Source organism: Scleropages formosus, chromosome 21 (genome assembly GCF_900964775.1).
Source record: "Scleropages formosus chromosome 21, fSclFor1.1, whole genome shotgun sequence".
In the NCBI taxonomy this organism is placed as follows: Eukaryota; Metazoa; Chordata; class Actinopteri; order Osteoglossiformes; family Osteoglossidae; genus Scleropages; species Scleropages formosus.
Window position 1 is genome coordinate 12699557 of NC_041826.1, and position 15359 is coordinate 12714915.

The following is a 15359-nucleotide window of genomic DNA, read 5'->3' on the forward strand; positions in this document are numbered from 1 at the left end:
TTTTCTCCAGAGCATCTTAGTGCTAAGCTGCTTACTCTGATTTACCCAATTACACAGTTGTGTAATTTTTACTCTATAAATTCAGGGTCAGTACCTTGATAAAGGGTACCTCAGTAGTAGGTGGAATACAAACCTGTGGTCTTTGGATCTAAAGGCAGAAGCTCTAACCACAATGTCACTTGCTCCAATAAGCACATTGTTTGAAACTATCATTTGCAACACACATTACTCAAGTGACTTTTGAATAGTAAAATAGGTAGATAAATGTAATAGGTGATACACTAACTTATGAAGCCAATTATGTCCAGTATAAATTAAGATCTTAAAGTTTTGGGAAGGAACTCTCCCAAACCTGGAAGTTTACAAGGAACTCTTAACAAATTTCCACTTTCTTTCCTCTGCTAAAACCACCTTCTTCAACAAGTAGAGATTAACAATCCGCAGACTCTTTACCTCATCCTTATTCTGCCCTCCTCCCTCTCATCCCTCTTCTCTCACTGCTGACAATTTTGCCTTGTTCTTCACAAAGTCAACTCCCTCACAGACATGCTCTTGGCATCTACTTGGCCCGATCACGCTGGACCTCCCTGCAAAGTCAAGTTCTCCACATTTCAACCTGTCAGAAACTGAAATTTTCAACCTCCTGCTGTCAGTCACCACCTGCATCTTTGATCTGATTGTCTCGCCACTCCTACAGGACATTCACCGCAACTTACCACATTTATCTCTAAGATCAACAACTCCTCGCCCTTCTGTGGTTGCTTCCAATCCACCTTCAGAACTGCCCTCTTCTCTTCACTGTTAATGAAACCCTCTCCGGATAGACTCCTTTTCAGTCAAAAACTCTGGAAAGGCACTCTTGTTATCAGCTGTCTGCACTCCTCACTCAGAATGATCTCCTCATTGGGTATCAGTCTAGATTTAAAGTTGGACATTCCAGTGAAATGGCTCTCCTAGCAGTATCAGATGATCAGATCAGTCAGCCAGAGCAGTCTCCCTCTCTTCAGTCCTCATCTTCCTCAACCTGTCTACAGCATTGGACACTGTCAGCCACCAGATTCTACTTTCCTCTCTTGGCATCAATGAAACGGCACTGAAATGGTTTGAGCCCTACCTATGAGGTAGATCCTACCAAGTCCTAGATCCTACCACCCAATCAGCCTCTCAACCAGCATCCCACAGGGCTCAGTACTGGTGTCCCCTATTCTTCTCAATCTACACCTCTTCTCTGGGCCCTGTCATTGTATCCCATGTATTTTCCTACCGCTGCTACTCAACAATTCCTCTCCTTTCCCCTCTGGAGCTACAAATATTTCCTCGTGCATCACCGACATCTCTGCCTGGATGTGTGATGAACATGGTTACGGGCCTTGATCCAAAGGCATGTAATATTTTGTTTGTGGGCATGTCTCTCTATTCAGAGGTGGCGCTAGGAAAAATAAATGACACCCAACTGTTATTGACCAGCAGAAATCAAAAAAGGCTGAAGTGTCACATGGCGACCCAACCAGAGAATCTGGCTCTATCAGAAAGATTTGTGGTCTTGCTGTTGCTATTGAGGTGCTGTAGTTGAACTATCTATTTGGGAATGAGAACCTGTATGTATGCAGACAAAAAGTGTAACGGCTTTATAAATAGTGATAAAAGCCTCAGCTGTGTATTGTGTGTGAAATCTATGTAAATAATCAAGTGCTAGAAGGGGGTGAGTGCCAGTTTTTTTAATACTGGTTTTTCTCCTCTCCTTAGGAGTCAAGTTAAACTAATGTATTGTTTGATTGTTCTATTCTGATAGAGACAGATAGTAGATAGTGTCACAAGGGATAGGGTTCACTTTCGTTTGTTGTGTTGGTATGTCTCACCCCTGGAGAGATGGCTTATGAATTGCCAATGGTCAATAAAGCAGACCCTTTTGAATTCTAAAATTGGTGCACTTCTTTCTGGTGGTAGCCAGTCTCAATAGCCCAGTGTTGCAGTGTAATCCTAGAGTGGGCTGTAACAACCATCTACAACTCATCCTCTCCAAAAGAGAGATCCTTCATGTCCCAACTGGTCTCACCTCCTGTTGAAAACTCCCTGTTAAACTGAAAAACTTGCCCATTTCATTTACCTCACCAGCTAAGAGCCTGGGAGTAATGATAGAGTCAAATTTGTCCCTTGCTCAACATATCAAATCCACAGTCCAGTCCTGCAGACACATCCTGTACAACATTCACAGGATCCACCCTTATCTCACAACTGTATGCAACTCCTGCTCCAAGCCATGGTGATTTACCGCATGGACTATTGCAACTTTCCATATTCTGCCCCTCAAACCTCTGCAGTCGATAGAGAATGCTGCTGCACGAGTTGTGTTTGACCTGCCCAAGTGTCCTCATGTGTGCCCCCTCCTTAGGTTTCTTTTGTAGGTTACGGCCTACTAAATAATGAAAGGATCTGATCTCCAATATCTACAGGACCTGATCACTCGCTACATGCTAAACAGATTAATATACTCTTCCACTTCTGCCCGCTTGGTAGTACCATGCATAAGTCCAAATTCAAAAGCACTAAAAAATTTTCAGTTCTGGCTCTGATGTGGTGGAATGACATCCCACTCTCACAAAAAACTGTGGATTATCTTGATATGCTGATCTCATAAGTGCTCAGTAAACGTGTACGAGTTTGCTATGTTTAAAATTTTTTAAAACAAGTTGTTTAAAAATGGAAAGCCTATATGCACCAATTCATGTAATGTATACTGGCTATACTGGCTCATATGGTGGTATGTGACATATTGACTACTCAATCATGTGTCTGTATCCACTTCTCGCCCGTTGAAGTAATGCACTTTTTGTATTGCACTGAGATGTACATCGAGAAAAGTGTTTACTAAATGAATAAATGTAAACAATAAAATATGAAATATAGCAAAACACATGAACCACTACCAACAAACTGAGGGACGATAAATTTCAAGTCTTTAAAATGCGTTACGATACCTTGCATTAAACAATCACAAAACAAATGTGCAACAAATAAACTGCACTGCTCTACTTGGTTGTCCAAGTACTGAACAAGCCATTTAAGAGACTTATTCTCATTCTCTGCCTATTATACAAGGGAGTGTTCTTGGGACAAACCTCACCCATTACCAGATAATCTCCATTTATACTCATATACTGGCAGTAGCCTGAAGCAGCATCTTTTTTTTTACTCCTGCAATCACTGTGAATATCTGCACCCAAAGGCTGATAGGCCAGTGTTTGTATGAAACTGGAAGGAGCTCCATTGGCTGATCCATCTCCCAGCATGCAAGTGGAAACACAGGGCTCTGCAGCTTTATAACAAATATGAGAAGTCCAGGCTATGCAGTCTGAGGGGAGCAATGTTGCTTTAAACAAAAATCTGTCATGGAACAAAGCAGTTGTGTTTAAATTCCTGATGTCGCCTTTTTGTCTAGGCGTAGGGATCTGGCGCCCAAAGCTATAATCCTTTAAAAGTAAATGTTTAAACACAAACAGCCAAAGCTGACAATTGTTTAATCAGCAATATATTGTTACAGTGCCATGTTTAGCATGCTGCAGTAGACACAGCCAGCCCTCTTTCTCATTGCTGTTGGGAATAATATGCTCTCATCTCCAAAGGTAGAAGAGGTTTGAAATGAGTTCCTTACATATGCAGAGGTACATGAGGTAGAACTCATCAGACATGCTGAGACAAAAAGCAGGAAAGGCAATAAACCATAAAAGTAACTGGGGGGTAAAATCATCTGAAACCTTAACGGAACATAGAAATAAGTAACATTAAGCCCTGTTCACTGACATAACCACACATTTAGTGCTAATAGCAGTTTACCTTATTCATAGGGTTGCTGCATCTGGTCAAGTGTCAACCTAGTATTTCAAGTGAGAATGCAATGGATGGTTGGCAAATGGCTCAATGTTAACAAGGCTGCCTTACTGGGGTATGAGTAGTAACATGTTGCAATTCAACCCACAATAGCATGCGTTGCAGCTAGAAAGAACAATCTGTGGGGATCACTGTTACCTGCAGATTTTCCATTATTCTGGTCCAAAGACAGTAGCTCTAATCACTACTATACCAGCACTCCATGTTGACAGAAGCAGATAAATGCATGCCATTATGAACAACATGTACCTATGTGAACCAAACTTGAGGGAAAGTTGAAAGCATAAGCAGTAAAACAAAGTGCAATACGTAATTTTCTGAAAGTTTTTCTTTTTTATATCAGTCATATCTGACAATCAGGTATGAACCACAAGCTGCCACTAACACAGATGTGAGATGCACTCCTTTGTTCATTTGGTCCTCATTATTAATCCAAACAGAATTAGATATTGTAGTGCAGAAAGAGGACCATATCATTGTTTTCAAATTTCCCTGTATCCCTGTTGAGCTCCATCTGTGAGCTTCCATAACACTACGTCGCTCAAAGTGCCAAGCACTGGCACCGTGTTACACAGCTTGTTGAATGCCGATTGTTTAGGAGGTCTCACGTGTGTCAACATATTTCATCACAGGCTTTAACAAACACCCTTTCATAATAATGTAAATGCAATAAAACACCAGCTAGTTTAGGCTCTTGCTGTGGCTTGACTGCTCAGGTTGTCTTGGGAAAAGTGAAGGAATGAGCTGGAAGTTGCAGTCTCTTGGTTTGGTGGTTAAGGAGCTATGCTACAAATCCAACTCAATCTCAGTAAAACTGCTGTTGAAGTACTCCTCTTGGCAAGCCAAAGTCAGATATATATCTGACCTGTGCCTTGCAGAGTACTTCAATATACATACGTACATATATACATGCACACATATACAGTGCTAAGATAAATTGATCAATGCTCAGTCTGTGTGGAGTGTGCGTGTTCTCCCTGTATCTGTGTGCTCCAATTTCCTCCAACAGTTCAAAGACATGCTGTTCAGATGGAATGGTCACCCACAGTGTGTGTGTGTAACAGAAAGTGTGTTTCACCGGTGTTTGGAAGAGTGATTCAATATAAGTCGTGTATCTAGCATTGTAAGTCAACTTGGGTGAATAAACTGAGCTGATATTGCTACACAATATCATTGGAAGTCGCTTTGGATAAAAGCGTCTGCTAAATGAATAAATAAACATGAAAAGTATTTGCCACCTTCCTGATAACCTCTAATTTACCTATGGCAAAATTTTGACCCAGAACGTTTTCACGTCTTCAATCAAAATTTAATATTAGTACTAATATTAATAATAATTATAATTTCCCCTGAGGTAAATCAACCCAATAGAAGGAATAATTAGTGTCAGTTGATTGAACCCAGCCAGGCTTCATTAAAACAAGCCCTGCTCAATATAAACCTCAGTTTATTTTTTTTTCCACCTGCACCATAAGAGTCAAGTTGCAATCAAAGATTCAACAAATCCATTATGACAGAGTCAAAGGACATTCCTGAAGGTATCACAAAAAGTTGATATCCAATCAATCTAGAAAGGGTTGTAAAGTCCTTTGTAAGGTTTTGGGACTTTACTGAACCACAGTGAGAGCTATTATCTCCAAATGGAGAATACTTGGAACAGGAATGAATCTTCCCAGGAGTGGCTGGCCTGCAAAAATGCCTCCAAGAGCACTGCATAAAATAATCAGGAAGGCACAAAAGATTCTTTAAAGAGAAAAAAAAAAAAAAAAAAAAAAAAAAAAAAACCACATCCTGTAGACTGCTCTGTGAGCTAAGCTCAATATCCATGACTCCACAATCAGAAAGACACTAGACAAAAATGCGGATCACAGCACAGCAGCAAGGTGGAAACAACTGCTAATCAAGGAGAACATAAATGCTTGTTTCCCCATTTCCCAAGAAGCTCCTCAATGATCCCTAAGCTTTTTTGGGAGAATGTTCTATTGAGAAATCAAAAATACGTTTTGGACAACATTGGTCTCTTTATGTCTGGTTTAAAGCAAATAGTGCATTCCACAGTAATAACATCATACCAATAGCCAAAAATGGTGGCAGTGGTGTGATGGTCTGCAGATGCTTTGTTACCTCAGGACCTGTTGCCATAATTAAAGGAACTGTGAATTCTGGAGAATGTCCAGTTATCAGTCTATAAGCTAAAGCTGGAGCGTAGTTGGGTCATGCAACAAGACAATGACTCAAAACCCAGAAGAAAGTCCATACCAGAATAGGTGGAAGGAAGGAAAATTTAAGTTTTGGAGTGGCCTACTCAAAGTCTAGACTTAAATCCAATAGTTATTCTGTGGTAAGGCCTGAAATAAGCAGTTCAAGTTCAAACCTACCAGTGTTTAATTAAAGCAGTTCTGCAAGGAAGAGTGGGCCGAAACTCTTCTACAGCAATGTAAATTTCTATACTGAATTATAAAAAGCATTTGGTTGCTGTCATTGACGGTAAAGAAAAACGTGTTAGGTGACTCAGATGCCCTTCATGAAATATTAGATTTTGGTTGGAGACCTAAAAACATTCATTGTCAAATTTGGAATAATAGAGGAAACGTAAGGGGCACCTGATAGGTTAGAGCTGTTGCCTTTGAGGTTGTCGGTTCACCTACTACTGTAGTACCCTTGAGCAAGGTACTTGCCTTAAATTGCTCCAGTACAATTATCCAGTTGTATAAATGGGTAAATAAGTAGTTTAACACTAAGTTGCGCTACAGAAAAGCACAAGCGGAATGAATAAATATAAATTCGGAAGAGGGCAAATACTTTTTCCACCACACTGTATATGTCAGACTCAGTCAGTTACAGAAATGTAGAACATTTAGGCAGAAATGGCATGTGAAAAAGGCTGAACTGGTATCTGGCTTGTGAAAGGAACTAACTAATCATGATGCAAAAAAATACATATAGATAAACTTGAGCGCTTCCATTTGAAAGGAGTTTTTTCCAATGACCCCATGTTGTTTACACTTGGGATGAATGTGTTGAAACTAAGACAACAGGAGGAAATGCAGTCATTGCCATCTGCAATCTGAACTTATTTCTGAGAGCCCAAAGACATGTCAAAAGTGAAACAATGCAAAAAAAATTCTGCAGTTAAAAATAACTAACAGTGGCATAAATTGCTCAAGGCACTGTAACCACTAGGAAGGAAAGCCCTCTTTAAGAGCAAATCATGCCTTATAGAAATGGTGGAAAACAGCAGATTAACTCTTCCAGAGCAGAAGCAGGCAAACCAGGACAGGAGTAATGAAAATTACTTTTTGATGTGAAGAAAATTATACACTGGGCTGGGGTGGACACAAGCTGAACCCCACAGGGATTCGAGCCATACTTGATCTGGGGTTCTCCTTTCTGGATCGCGCCCTGGGAGAGTTGATCAGCCAAGGTGTGGAAAAAGGTGGTCTGATGGCCTCCTGTGACTCACACCAGCAGAAACTCTTGTCACTAAGCTTCGGTGGGAGTGTAACAAACAGTGCCATATTGTTTCGACCGGGAACAATGGAGGAAAGTAGAGGACCGTTGGCTACATTCTCGGAAGCAGGCCACAATGCTTGATCACATAATATATAAGACTAAGCCTGTTTGATCAAGCCCCCAGGGGGCCCTGCTGTTGTAATATTACTTAACTGGAATTGCATAAATAACACATCCACTCTTACAAAGGGGTAAAATGTCATTTTGAAGTTATTTAAACTATTGCTGACAATCGGATGACCGCCCTGCTCACTGAAGCAAAAAAAATTTGAGTTAGAGGCTGAACACTTACCATGCTGAATGTCTTTCATGTCCAAATGAAGGCTGGACATGAGAATCCCCACAGCTTGGGACCGCTTATTATTTAAGAGCTTCACTACCTGCAAAGAAGCACACAACATTCACATTTATTAATTGAATAAACTTTTTCATCAAAGCAACATTCAATTGAAAAAGCACACTTCACAGGTGAAGATTTTGGCATGCAGACATGCAATCATGAAAACACATTTCATGTGTCCAATACCACCATTTTTATTGTGCACTTCATCTGCACATACTAGAGTCTGTATATCTGCAAGGAAATACAAAGGTGATCACAGATGTGTGATGCAAATTCAAGTAGTTATTTGATTAGAATAGAAGTGAGTCCAAAAGCAGTTTGAAACCCGATCAGTCACTGTGTCCCAACCAGACCTCTATATTTCACCACCTCTGGGTGTTTGGTGGTCTCATACACAAGAGGTCCAAAATCAAAAAGATTCTTGGTTCTGGTACCACTGTGGTAGAAAAGTTTTCCTCTCTTTCACAAGTACTGAATTGCTCTGAACTATTGACTGTATCCAGGAATCACAGCTACATCCAAATCTCCCCTTCTGTTGATGTAATGCACATCTTGTACTGTCCTCGGAGATGTGGGTCATTTTGGAGAATATCTTCTGCTAAATGAACAAATGTACACTTTGAAGAAGGGTCTCAAGATACCGATTTCAAACTCATTTCTCTCCAGATCTCCTCATAACCACAGCATGACCACTGGCCCTATACACCTAAAAAACAACCAAATAACTTGGTGTCCTGGGTCACAGTTCAACGAACCACCTCTTTGTAGCTCAACGGAATATTTCCGTCGTCCACTCTCAGTAGACTGAATGCCAATTCATCTTCAACATGCCTTCTGATGAAGCCAGACCTCATACTCAGCATGCATTCTGCAGCTTTCCCATGAAGGGAATGTTGGGAAATGTGCAGGATGAAATTTCCTTTTGTTTTGGACTTTACAGGGCCCAAGGTACCTGGCAATTGAACAATATAATATAATGATAGTTAAGGAGTGGGGGGTCTGTATATAATTAAAAATGAATAGTGTCCATTTCCCCATCAACAGATGACTGTGCCACGCTCAGACCACCACCCTGATTAAATAATTGGCCTGACAGAGCTTTTAAACCCAGGCCAAAATGTCTGCTTCCAGAGGGAAAGCCCAGGTCACCTCACCACTTAAGGCTCAGCTTTCCATTTGTTTTACCATAACATGGAGAACAAAAAGCAATTCTCAGAACCATGCGTTCCAGATATCTATCAAAGCTGTTGACAATGGTCAGTTTTTTGAAGAGAAAAAGTTTTGGCTGGAACTTGTATCTGGAAACATTTCTAAACCTAAGCAGAAAAAAAAGCACAACCATAAAATGTAAACAAACAATCTAAAGGCCTCACCTTGTTCTGACTTATCAACTACAGCCAAGCCAGATAAACTCTATATGCTCCATAAAGCTATGCTGTAATGGAAATTAACCCAACCATCCAGAATGCCAGCTCACTTCAGGAAATTTGTCATTTCTCTAGAAATCCTGTCCCCTCTTACGTCATGAAACATATTAAAATTCTACAACCAACTTACCATAGTATTTGCAACTGCATCTCATTTGTATGTTGCTAGGAACTTGTTTGAACCAATAGGAGGGTATTTAAAACAATGTGAAATAGTATGCTGTATCAGCTGCGATCGATGAGTAACTGTACCAAGAGACCATTCATTCTACCAGACTTACTGATAGTGTGAACTGAGATAGCAATGTTTACTTCCAACACAGCATGGGTGACAAAAAAGAGGAAAAAAAAACTATTTGTTAAGAGTCAAGTCAAACTGTCAGCTTTCCCCCCACCCACTCTTTCTTGTTTGCATCTGAACACAGTCCCCTTCTCAACTGTGATACAAGACCTAGATGGACAGGGATAGGGACAAAGAGGGAGTAATGGCAATCCTCACAACCTCATGCTCAGAGAATCCTATGCTTCCAGTTTATTAGCAGCAGACTCTAGTATAATTTAATTCCCCAATGTTTAAATTTTTTTCCTTAATGAGGTGGTATGAAAAGTAGCACAGTCATACTATGTGGAGAACACTTGAAATGACAGTCTATGGCAACAAAATGTTTGGGGATTTCATACATTCCCTGTAATTTATATGCATCTGCATGTGTACACTCACCACTCAGACAAACATTTTTCTTTGAAGGAATAGGGAGAGTCAAGACTTAAACCACTTTCATTAAACTCAATCAGTATCACTTCCCTACAAATTAAAAATACAATTTCTAAAGAAAGTTTTAGATAAAATCTTTAAGTAACATTTACTTTAGTCATTGCCTTCATTCTAGCTCAGAGTATTTGCCATACATTCAATTAGAAACAAGGAATGTTTTCTTCAGGTATTTCAGGTTGAGAATCATCCTGATGACTTCAGGGCCAGCTCTTATTGGCATACATGACCCTTCTTGTTGGATTACATCATCAATTTTTGATTGCACTCCAATCAAACCAGCAGGTCATGGGGAACCCAAAGGAGCATAAGACCAAAAAGTCCTTTTTGAGTCCCACTACAGAATCTGCAGTTGCACTTTAAAGTCCAAGGCCAATGCTGAAATCCATACATTACCATTCTGGTCCTGAAAAAATCAAGTCAATTTTAGACCATCAACAGTGATTTTTTTTTTGGAGGTCAGGTACAAGAGTTCCTTTGCAGTGTTTGGTAACTTATGTTGCTTGCAAATTACATGTGTAACAGATTTCATGAGCAGAGCCTGATAAAAACAGCTGTGCAGTAATCTGAAGCATAAGGCCATGACTGTTTCTTGTGCAGACTGCCTAACAAAAGGGAAAGGTCTCCTGTTGTCCAAACCAGGCTAGTCACTGAATGTGTTGTCTTTAGAAGCAGAACCACCAGTAGCAAAAGCAGAATAATTGCTTTGGTGATTTAAGGACAGCAGACAGACACCACAGAGTCCTGAAAAGAACACAAAACAATCTGCATCTTAATTATTCATTATGTCTAGAGCCATAATACATCAAAATATACTGAAAATCTATGGACTAGATATCGTGAGAATATACTGTAGAGCCACAGCACAGGTGAAGGGTTACTTTCTACATTAATTACACTTCAGTTTGCACTACTTTCATTTGTATCCATTTATTTTCAGCTGATCATATCCTCCCAAGCAACTTACAATGAGGTTTTTACACTAAGCTACTTCCAATTATATATTAATTAATAGAGCAGGGTAATTTTTACTATATCAATTTAAGAAAAGAACTTTGGCAGGCACAGGGATTCAAAAAAGTCATTCAGTTGGAAGGTTATGGCTTCTAATTACTATAGCACCTGCTATCTGTGTATTACATTTATTCATTTAGCAGACGCTTTTCCCCAAAGTGACACACATCTCATGGAAAATACAATGTGTGCCTTACTTTAGAAGTGTGTAGATGTGTGACTTAAGTACAGTCTGTTTCCTTCGCCACATACACTTACGTATACAAACACGTTCATATTTCTCATTTGATTTTCAGCATATGAAACTACACTGTGTTAATTGTGTTCAGTTTGACTGTGATACCACAAAGACCTCACCCAGTACATAAAAAGGCTGCCCCGTTGCACAGCCTTGTCTTAGGACATGAGATTCATGGTTTGTCCTCTGTTGAATCAGCCAAATGGCACTCATTGAAAGCCCAGAAAAACCAACATTTTGCACGTGATCACCTCAAGATATTTTATAAGCCTTTCCTATGTCTCCAGCTGACAAAATGTTAATCTCCATTTGGAAAAACAAAGCATTGTTCTGTGCTATATTTTGACATGCCGGAGAAGTGAGATCAAATCTATACAAGTTCAGCTCTTGTTGTCTAGGCCTCACAGCTCTACTTTGTCATGTTAAATGATTGTTAAGGCAGTAAGTTACTAATCCAACAATTACCGGGATAATTACCGTCATTACATTAATATCACCTGTTTTGGCACAGACTGCTGGAGCAAAAAAAAATATTAAAAGAACAAAATCCTGAATGAGGTCCACAATAGGAAGTTTTCCAGAAGTTGAGAGAAAACATGAGAAAGAACAATTTTAACATATTAAGCGGACTAAAAACCCAATTCGTTGGGCACAAAGACACCCCACGAGCAAGACAAAAAATTTTTAGGCAAAAAAGATTTTTGTACAGCTAAGAGGGAAAAAACATCTAAAACATCCAAATGACTCCAAAAACGATATGGCTGCTGGCGTAAATCTTAGGAAGACTTTTGCTTGAGAAAGGCGCTTAACCTGAAGTTAAAATATCCAGCTGCATGCACAAGGCTTCTAACTTTTTACAATCCGAGCAATATGTTGTCACTGTGAGCAAGTATTTTGTGTGTGTGTGTATATACTGTATATGTACATATACATACACACACCTCAAGTAACAGCAAAAAAGTAGGTGCCAGAAGTTACTCTAAAATTTGTTTTTTTTTCCCCCCAGAAAGTAGTAGTGAGTAATGAGTTATATTTACTCTTTTACTACTCACCTTTTTTCTTTTTTTAATTTTTTAAAAAAAAAAATAAATAAAAAAAATTTACATCTGCACAAAGAGATGTACAACACATGGCCAGGGGCACAGAGTGCTGCATCATTGAGTCCTGCTCATAACATGGACTCACTTAGGCTTTATGTTCTGAACTCTTCAGCGATGAGAAGCAGCAAGAATAGACCTCAAAGCACACAACCACAGCTGGAGCAGCCACGACAAGTCCGCTTCAAATGGCATGTCTTATGGCACCGTGGATAACACAGAGCATGGACAGTGCGGCTCAGCAGGCAGTGATGAGGAAGAGGAGATCAATCCGAACCACTGTTGGCCACACTTCTACGCCAGTAGCAGGTCTGAAGTTACGACATGCTGACAGCAGCCAGCTCTGCCGGTACAGCTTAAAGTGGAAAATAATTTGACTGGTCAACAAGAAATCCCATAGGATCCCAAAAGGTTCAGGAAATCTTCACCCACAGGATGGGTTGTTGGTACATTCCTGAATGTTAAGAAGGATTCTACAGTTCTGAGGAAAAGAAATTAATGTAACTACACTTTCAGTTTTAGCCTCTTGTTAGTGGAACTAACAAGTGGCTAAAGGTGGGGGAATGCAGCAGTTGCACATCCTTACTTTACCAACCGATTTCAGTCTGACCAGCAGATGACATGGGACCTAAAGAAATCCAAGACCTAAAGCTCCTAAGTCCCAAAGGACTCTGATGTCGTGCTTGACACAAACTGAAACGCTTCTGTAAAAGCACAATCATATCAACTGTTCAACAATCAGAATCAGAATCAGAACGAGCTTTATTGCCAAGTATGTTCGCACATACAAGGAATTTGTCTTGGTGACAGGAACTACCACAGCACAGACAGAATGACAGTGACAAGACAGGTGAGAAGATAGAGTATGCAAGCAAGGGATAAAAAAATATTTAAAAATATAAAGTACCCAATATACAAAAATAGTCACTAGTTACAAATGCAAGGGAGTGTGAGAAGAGATATGATGTGATAAAAAGTTATAAATATAAATAGCATTATGTATTGCACTGGTTTACTCTCTAGGGGAGAGATTTAGGTGTTCATGAGGTAGATGGCCTGAGGAAAGAAACTTTTCTTGAGTAAGCTGTCTCATAGCCACTTCTGTGGAGAGCTACAACCTAAAAGACTACAATCTGTTCACGTCAAACTCACCTGCTTGGTCTTGGATCTGGTGATGGTATCTGATAGAGGCTTTTTCTTCTCCTTTACTGCAGTTTTGGAAAACAGCTCAATAAACTCATCAAAATCCAGGGTTGGTTCCTCTATCTTCTCCCACACTGATGGCCCAGTGGTATCTCTAATAGTAATAGAGGGGGGAATGCAGAGGTTTCACAAATCCTTAAGAGACACTACACATGCAAGTACATCAGCAGTGGCAGAAGACCTGCTGCTAACAATTCAGGGAGATGTTAGTTCATCATCTACAATAAAAACATGGAAGCCTTTGAAAGTCATTTTGTGTTCACCAGAAGCCTCCCTGCTCTCCCTGTGTCAGTCAAGAGAGCCCTCTGGAACGCATGCTACCAGCTTCAAGTTCCTTCAGGCTCAACTTTGTCCAGCCTGTTTACCGACTTTAAAGCATGGTGTACAAGTCAAAGTGGACTTTCAGTGTACCTTTGAAGTTAAGGCTAATTCATAACCTTTTCCATGTTTAACTTTTTTTGTCAAAATGGAGACACACAGAGTTTAAAACTGGCATATTACTTTCTTGCATGAAGCTGTATCCTGGTCCAGTATAAAGGCTTCATTGGTCGTGGTGGTTCAATGACTTCTTTCCGAGGCCCTTTTTCTTGTACCAAGCCCAATGTGTAGAGTCCCATAGGCAGAGGGGGAGGAAGAGATCCTACTCCAAACTGCAGAGGGGGTGCACCTGAACCTGGTGGGGGTGGAGGTATTAGTGGTGGAGGACCACAACCAGGAGGCGGAGCCCCCATCCCGGGCAGAGGCGGCGGCGGAGGCGGAGCCCCCATCCCGGGCAGAGGAGGCGGCGGAGGCGGAGCCCCCATCCCGGGCAGAGGAGGCGGCGGAGGCGGAGCCCCCATCCCGGGAAGAGGAGGCGGCGGAGGCGGAGCCCCCATCCCCGGCAGAGGAGGCGGCGGAGGCGGAGCCCCCATCCCCGGCAGAGGAGGCGGCGGAGGCGGAGCCCCCATCCCCGGCAGAGGAGGCGGCGGAGGCGGAGCCCCCATCCCCGGCAGAGGAGGCGGCGGAGGCGGAGCCCCCATCCCCGGCAGAGGAGGCGGCGGAGGCGGAGCCCCCATCCCCGGCAGAGGAGGCGGTGGAGGCAGAGAATCTATGCTGGGCAAAGGTGGTAGAGCAGGCCCTGCTATCCCAGGTAATGGAGGTGGTGGTGGGGGCATAACATATTCCGGAGGAGGCGAAGGCTGGGGAAGAACATACCCAGGGAGAGGAGGAGGGGGTGGAGGCATTGAAAGTCCAGGCAGAGGTGGAGGTACAGGTAACCCAGGAAGGGGTGGTGCTGGTGGGGGCTGAATCCCACTCTGCTGCTGCTGGCATGTACAGATAAAACCTGGGCCTGCTTTGGGAGACATGGGCACAGGAGTCTCTGGGGGGTGTCCCAGGGTGGGGCAGGAGGCTTGCAGAGGGCATGAGGTTAACATGCCCTCTTCTGCAGGCTGCAACGGTGGAGTTTTATCCGGTAAAGGCACTTTAAACTGAAAGCTCTCGTCCATGGGAGACGTCTGTACTGACTTGGCCTCCAGAAAGCTCAGTCCTGTCCCTTCAGTCTGCAGGTCTACGTCACAGAAGGCCAGCAGCTCCACCTCTTCCCCTCCACACTCCTGGTCCTTTGTGGTGGTGGCATCCCTGTCCAACAGGGGGTACTGCTTCTCCAGCTCTGCAATCTTAGTCCTCAGATCCTCGATGGTCTGCTCAAGCTGCTGAATGACACTGACGTGCTCGTCCTTCAGTTTCACGGTCTTCAAGACAGACTCCTCCTGCAGACAAAACCACAGCAAGAAAATAAGGTCTCACACCATGGAAAAAAAAAACTCATACATGCAGAAATTTGTTCATTTAGCAGACGTTTTTCTCCAAAGCCACATACAAC

At 41.8% G+C, this 15359-nt stretch overlaps 1 protein-coding gene across 2 annotated transcripts in view; it reads right to left on the reverse strand.

The window, feature by feature from the left end:
- fmn2b (formin 2b) overlaps positions 1-15359 on the reverse strand; it is a 51830-nt gene that overhangs the window by 25515 nt on the left and 10956 nt on the right. For both annotated transcript variants that reach the window (XM_018726083.2, XM_018726082.2), the window contains 3 exons: positions 13997-15246; positions 13445-13589; positions 7694-7781 (listed from right to left, as the gene is read on the reverse strand). In XM_018726083.2, coding sequence (XP_018581599.2) covers positions 7694-7781; positions 13445-13589; positions 13997-15246 — 1483 coding nt within the window. The remainder of the gene's footprint in view (positions 1-7693; positions 7782-13444; positions 13590-13996; positions 15247-15359) is intronic.